Source organism: Furipterus horrens, unplaced genomic scaffold (assembly GCF_987537825.1).
Source record: "Furipterus horrens unplaced genomic scaffold, mFurHor1.1.pri manual_scaffold_9, whole genome shotgun sequence".
Lineage (NCBI taxonomy): Eukaryota > Metazoa > Chordata > Mammalia > Chiroptera > Furipteridae > Furipterus > Furipterus horrens.
Genome location: NW_028327179.1, coordinates 95,399,461 through 95,406,686, shown reverse-complemented (window position 1 = coordinate 95,406,686; position 7,226 = coordinate 95,399,461). Strand labels below are relative to the sequence as shown.

The following is a 7,226-nucleotide window of genomic DNA, read 5'->3' as shown; positions in this document are numbered from 1 at the left end:
GAATCCTAGGTGAGACGGCACCGTCACCGGGGCACAGGTAGACAGGTCCAGGTGGGTGTGCAGCATGTCACCACGCACTGCCCGCACGGAGCGCGCATCGGTAGCCAGGCGCTCGCAAACCAGGCACGCAGCTCAGCGGAGCCTGTTGGGAGAACGCCTTCTCGGGTGGGAGGGCAGCGGGGCAGGGCGGGGCCCCACGGGCAGGTGCGGGCCACCGGTGGCGGCGGGAGCGCGGGCCTGGGGGCCGGCCCGAGAGGCGAGTTCCGCAGCCCGCCCCGGCGCCCGCCCCTCGCCGCCCGCGGCTCCTCCTCGCTTCGCCATGGTGGAGCGAGGCGACGCCGCGCCGCTGCTGCGCTGGGCCGAGGGCCCCGCCGTCTCCCCGCCGCAGGCCCCGGAGCTGCAGGCTGGAAGCCAGGGCTGGGGCGGCGGCGGGGGCGGCCGGGTGGCCGTGGAGCCGCGGAGGAGGCGGGAGAACGAGGAGCTGGGTGCCTCCGAGGTGCTGCTGCAGCCCGGGCGCCTGGAGCTGGGCGACGTGGAGGAGGACCAGGTGGTGGCCGTGTTCGTGGTCACCTTCGATCCCCGCTCGGGTGAGAGCCTCTCCGGGACCCAGGGCGGGGAGAGGGTCGCCGCCCCCACACTGGGCTCGGCGGGTGGCAGGGGAGGGGATCGCGGCGCACGCACCCACACACCTGCACCCCCCCCCCCAACTCCGCCACCAGGCTCCTGTGGAGCGAACAGGCTGTTCCCGTGAGATCCGGGCGCGGGACGCGGGGCTTTGTTTCCCCCACTCTCCGGCCCCCTCTCCTTTCTGTCCCGCAGCTTCTCAGCTGCTCCCAGTCCGCGGCCCCCGTCCACACCGCCTTGTTTGCGCGTCTCCAGCAAGAGAGGGTCCTGTTTGTGGCCACGGACAAGCTGGCTTTTGTTTTATTTGCCTGCTTGGCTAAAAGGTACCCCCCACCCCCTTTAAGAGGAGGAACGCCCTCCAGGTTAACTCCTGAAACTGAGAATCCTAAACTACCCCGCCGCCCCCGCCCCCCTCCACCTGTCCCTGCACGGTAACTTTCCAAGAGGCCAGATTCACTTTCTCTGGCCGTATTATTTTGAGGAATTAATGCGGGCAGCATTAAGGGGGGCGGGGATTGAGTGACTAAGCTGGAGACCGATTAAAGAAAGGGGAAGCCGACTCAGGTAGGTTCTTGGTAGGCTCTTGGCGTGTGGACAATGAAAGGTTATGGCACAGAACCTTTAGCCCGGCCACCCAGTCAGGAAGTGCACACCTGAGTGGTGACAGACTTCATGGGGGTCAGAAGTGACGGAACAGATCCCTCTCCCTCCTCTCCCTCCGAGAGCAGCTTGCGATTGCTCCTGGAGGCAGGAGAGCTGAGGTCATGAGTCTCGGGTGTAAGAACACCCAGGTGTGTCTGTGTGGCCATAACGCTCGTGGAGTTGCTGGAATGTGGAGTGCGTGTTAGTGAAAGATACATCTGCTACTTTCTGGAATTCCCCTCCTGGTTCCAACATGAGCCTGGACCCCATTCTGAAGAACTTGATGGGTGTCATGCCGCGGGATGACAAATGGTAAGAACTTGAGATGAGGATTCAGACAGGGCAGAAGATAGGGTGCTGGCAGGGTCATATAACTGTGGTCAGGGATTATAAACCAGCAAGACACAGGAAGTGACAGTTGGGGGGTGACCAGGCCTTTTGGACTCTGACTGTTCCTTGACCTCATCCCTGTGGCTTTCAAACTTTTTTGACGGGACCCACCCTATGAAATTAATTTTACATCACAATCAATACCCTCACATAGGTACTCTTGTAACTCAGAGAAAAGTTTCATGAAATAGTACCAACCCTTTTTACATGTATGTAGTGCCTACTGGTATTTTCTATTCCATTTGTAAACATCTTCATGCTATTCACATCTGGTTAGGCTTCCCAGATGCCAGTAGTTTAAAGAACTGCTCTTTTTTTTTTGACAAAAGTAACCCTTACTTCTAGACAAAAACAAATACTTTGTAACTAATAATATTCATTATATCCTACCCCATCACCTACAGAGCAGTGTAGCAGGTCCTCTAATAACATTGTTTCATTCAACTGGTTTTGTTATTACATTGATAAAAAGAAAAAAAAATCCATTCCTGACCAGGGCCCCTGTCTGGAGTTTTCACCATTTTTCCCTCTCTGAGTGGGTTTTTTCCTGGGTCTCCAGTCCCATCACCATCGTTCCCCGCCAGCCCCCGGCCCCCCACATCCCAGGGATGTGCACATGAGGTGAATAGCATTTCTAAATGGCCCCCATCTGAGTGTGGGTGTGAGTGCACCCTGTGATGGAAGGGCACCCTGTCCAGGGTGGGTTCCCACCTGTGCTCTGAGATGCCAGGAGAGGCTCCAGCCACCTGGGACCCTTCACTAGAAGAAGGGGATTGGAAAATAATTATTTTAGTGGTTTGTGTTACTCTTCCTTAAATGCATTTATTTCAATGTTTAATATTTGAAGTGTCTGGGGATTTTTATTTAGAAGTTTGGTGATGTTTTCAAGATCAGAGCTAGGCCGTAGGAGTTTAACCCTTGATTATGTCACTTGGCCTTTGATAAAATTGGTTTTGCTATTTGTCATTTCACTTCAAAGCCTCAACTTCCAAGACCCTAGGGACCATGGTAAGTGAGGACTTGCTGTTGATGGGAGCTTGAGATTTATTCTGGGAACTGTTAGATAGTAGTAGAACAAATGGAACACTGACTGGGGTCTGATTTAGCAGTGGCAGCTCTGGCGGTAGAGTTTAGGGAGGGGAAGGAGAAAAGGAAATCCTGGACTAACCACAAATGCAGTGGTTAGAAATGAAAAGCACAGCTGGGACCCTGCCCTTGTCAGTCACAGCCGGTCAGCACGGTTTGGTGGGTTTGTGTGATGCAGGCGCAAACCCTGCATGTAATGGTCTTTCAGGTTAAGGTCAGCGTGGGAAGAAGGGACTGTAAATTATACCTGGACACGTACAAGCAGTCTCCTATAAAGGTGTTTCATTGTATTCTAATCCCCACTTCCTTGATTATCACTTTTATGCCCAGTTTATACACGAGAGTATAATTATTCTGGATACAGAAGAAGAAAGCAATTCTTTGATACCTTTAGGCACAAGGTTTGGAAAGCTGGGTTGGGGATCTGTAAGGAAAAATCTGAGATGTTATTTTCAATGGACTCATAGTTTGAAAATGATGGTTGTTGGATCTACAACTGATGCGGGAACTTAGGGGCCTGTGCATGCACGCGCGCAAACTCTCTCTCTCTCTCTCTCTCTCTCTCTCTCTCTCTCTCTCTCTCTCTGACACTCGCACACTCAGTCTTTTATCTGGAGCAGGGAGTCCCTAGGATGGCGGTACTGGCCATCTGGGCTACAAAGCTGCTATTGAAACCAGGCCCAGATGCTAATGGTGCAAGCCAGGGGGAGAGGCTGGCAGCCAGGAGATTGCTTTCTCTTGTGTTCAACCCATTATGTAGAGCCTTGATTTTAAATTTTTATTTTGTTCTTTGGGTTTCTAGTACAACGTTCTCACTTTTCTCCATTTAATGAAGGGAAAAGGTATTGTCACACTTGGAAATCAGCCCTCTCCCTGTCTCTGGAGGTGGCAGAGCTGCCTCACCATGGGACGGAGGACTTGTGTGAGGGCCTGAGGCAGATGGAGCTTTGCACCTGCCATGCATGACACCTGTGATTCTGTCTCATTGGCCTGTTTCTTTATGAGATTTGCTTTCAATGCCTACATTTTCCCCCAGAGTTATTTTCCCGGTGTGTCGGGGAAATTCCTATGCTGTGTGTGTTTGTATTGGGGCAGCTTGGTGGGGGTGGGGGTGGTGGGGGGCGGGATGAGGGAAAGAGAACCTGCTGAGGTTTTTAAGGTGTTTCTTTTCCCTTAGTTCTCTTGATTAAGGATGAATTACTGCCTGTTCCGTCCTCAATCACTGCCAGTGCCTCAATTACATCTAAACACCTATTTAATGTAGTGCATGTGAATGCTCCTATGTTTATGTGAAATAAGTGAACAAAAATCACTCACACCAATTTTAACCTCTATACCCAGTCTGTGTAATTAGTAACATACAAGCCTCTTCTTTCAAACAATGGAGCTGGGGAGTTACCCCGGAATTAGGGCTAGGTGTGACGTCTGGGGCGTGAGTCGATGCTGCCCAGGTCATCTGACTCGTGCAAACAGTAAATGGCTCCAGCCTGGAATGGGAAAGGGACAGAGTGGAATCCCAATGGCAAATCTGTAGCATGACTTTGTGCTGCAAAGAGCAGTCCTGAGAAGGGCTGGCTGAAAGAGGCCAAGGGAAGGCTCGTTCTGAGAGCCACCTGGAAGGTCCCTTAGGATGACTAACTCAGCCCTGTCCTTTCTCTGTAGTTTCCATCAGATGTCAGTGAAATACAATTGTGGTTAATTCCATTAATCCCACACTGGCAGAGTCTTTCCCAGGCTGTGGGTGACTCACCTGCTGTGGTTTGCAGAAGTCGATCTGTGGCCATCTGCTGTGACTTCTGTTTCTTCTCTTGAAAGTCCACGGAGGGTGAAGTAGGGGTGGGAATTCTAATGTCCACCAGGTACTGAGCACCTGCTGTGGTCAGAAACTAGCCGGGCATCTGAAGGACCTTGCCTCCAATCCTTCCCGTGGTCTTCTCTGTAATGACAAGAAAAACGGAGGAAGAGAGCCCTTAAGTCATCTGAAATCACAGAGCAGAGAGGGGCAGAGCCCAAAGGCGACCCCAGGCCTGCCTGTCTCCAGCGCATGCCCTCCCTGCCCACCCCACAGCACCCAGAGTAAAATGATACGGGATCTGGGAGATGGAAGGCTTTTTCCATGTACAATGAATGCACGGTATGTAAGCCCTGGTTTGGCCTAGGACTGACTTGAATTTCTTCCTGCCTCAAGTTTCTTTATAGTGCCTCTTCCTTGCTTTGCTTTGGATATATCCTCATCCTAGATGATTTTAAGATTACATATTAAAGTTAGTTAAGACCCCAAACCAAGCGATATGGGCTGTTTACTTTTCTGGTGTTGGAGTCTGAACCAAATAATCTTCTGAGGTCTCTTCCGTGTGGTGTTGGGCCCATGAGTCGTCTGGGGTGCTTGCCTGTACTCCTGAGACAGGATTCCTCTGCTTCCGCTCTGGAATTAGGGCCTGTGTATATGCCGAAGGGAAGAAGCTGATGGAGGGAGTGGAAATCAAGGCGTAGGTTGGGGAGGGGAAAACTGTAGCCGCCACCGAACCTCCAGCCGAGGCAGCCACTGCTTCTGACGTGAAGACCTCAGGAGGGAGTCCTTGGTTGGGAGAAACACCCACCAGCGAAAGAGAAGGAGGAAGAAAAGCCACACATTCCCATCAGAAAGAGATTGTTTGGGCACAAGAGCATTGCTTTTTCTACTTTAAATAGACGAGATAAACTTTCTAACAGGCAGCAGTGGCTCCTGTCAATTCTTCCTAAAGAAAGGGTGGCTCGTGAACTCCGGATATGCCGGGGGGTATGGGCATTTCACGATTAAACAGAAATAGAAGACAGAGGCGGCCCTGGGTGTCCATAGGACAGAATGCGTGTCGCCTAGCGCGTAGGAGCTTATAACACATCATCAGCTCTGGGAGGCCCTCGCACAGAGCTGCCAAGCTGACCTTGGAGTGGCCTGTCTGCCCACCGCCAGGCTCAGCCCTGCCCTCTGGCTCCCTGTGGGTAATTTTGCCGCCAACCCAATAAGCTGTTAGTCCAAGTTCCTTTAAACTTGGGACATATTTGCCTTTGCAGGAGCCCAAGTCATGTTCCGCCAATATTTACGGAATGACTGAATGTATACAATGCAGACGGCCCCCTTTGTTCTTGTGCCATCCTGTGGCCCCCTCCTTGGAAGCTCTTGCAGCTAGAGGCCGGGCAGGGCGTGGAGGAGAGAGAATGAGGCGGAAGAGGCACGGTCCCTGGTGACGCGTCTCTCTTTGATTGACTCCCGCGGGCCGAGCCCTGCCGTTGAATCCGTCCTGGCCCCAGGTGCCTGGCTGAGTTCCCGACGTGCAGTGAGCTTGTTTGCAAAACCAAAGGGCTGGGAGTGGGAACACTGAGCCTGGCACGGGGAGGGTTCAAGCCTTCAAGCATGAAACAGCTCGCCACGAGGATTGTTATATTTGTGAGGTCACTTTTCTTTAAGCCTCTACCCATTTCGCATACAGACTGAATCCAATTTCTGAGATTAGTGGGATATTTCTGTTAGAGGGCCCCCTGCAGCCACGATGCCTCTCCATCCCCTACTCACAGCACATCGCCTCAATTCGTTTTCATTTTTGCAAGGGCCTTTATGCTTGCCTTATGGTCTTCCCACATCTCCATCACAGTTATGTCCCCTGGTTTGCTGAAATGTTTCAAACCTCCGAAGAGCTGGAAAAATAGTACAGTAGAAACCTATAGAGCCTTCCCTTAGGGTCTTCATTTGTTGACATTTTACTATACTTGCTTTATCCTTATACAGTCAGGTCTACTATGATGTGAAATCTGCATTCCTAAGAATTTACTTAAAATTGTGCAGTAGAAGTCACAGGTTTATGGGAAAAAATGGGATCGGGCATATCACTCAAAACTGTCAGTGACACATTAAAAAAATGATAGGAACCTAATAAAAACACTAGAACAGTTTTACAGAGGATCCGTGGTTAAATTCATCAATACTCAAAACATGGCACTTTACCTTAGAAAAGACCCGAGATTTGCATATGAAGGAGGATGCTGGGGCCGTTGAGTGTGTGAGTCACTGTGAAGTGGTGGACGGAGAGCTACTGGGACTTTGATGGTGTGTAGTGACCCTAGAGTGAAGGTCGAGGCTTGTCACACACTGCAAACGGAGGTAACAGGCAGATACATGTCTGAGGTTTGTACTAGGGGAGGGGGCGTGCTGTGTGTACTCCCAGGCAGCTCCCTTCTGCTCAGTGTGGTCGAAATCACAGATCAGCAAGCATGAAATCCCCTGTGATCAGATTGTTCCCTAATGTATCAATTGCTGCAGAACAGACTCAGCCAGTGTTATGGCAGAACTGACTGTATACAGTCAGATAGACTATGACTATAAAGTTATTTGGCTGAACTATTTGGAAGTAAGTTGCAGGCATTATATCATTTCATCTCTAAATACTCCAGTATAAATCTCCTAAGAATAAGGCATAACCTCAATATCACTACTACTCTAGCATAAT

The 7,226-nt window shown here is 51.0% G+C and overlaps 1 protein-coding gene across 1 annotated transcript in view; it reads left to right on the top strand.

Moving 5' to 3' along the window:
* The first annotated feature begins 319 nt into the window (after nt 1-319).
* DENND11 (DENN domain containing 11) overlaps nt 320-7,226 on the top strand; it is a 33,148-nt gene continuing 26,241 nt past the window's right edge. Inside the window, exon 1 of the mRNA XM_090286823.1 lies at nt 320-587. Within this exon, the coding sequence (XP_090142949.1) occupies nt 320-587 (268 nt within the window). The remainder of the gene's footprint in view (nt 588-7,226) is intronic.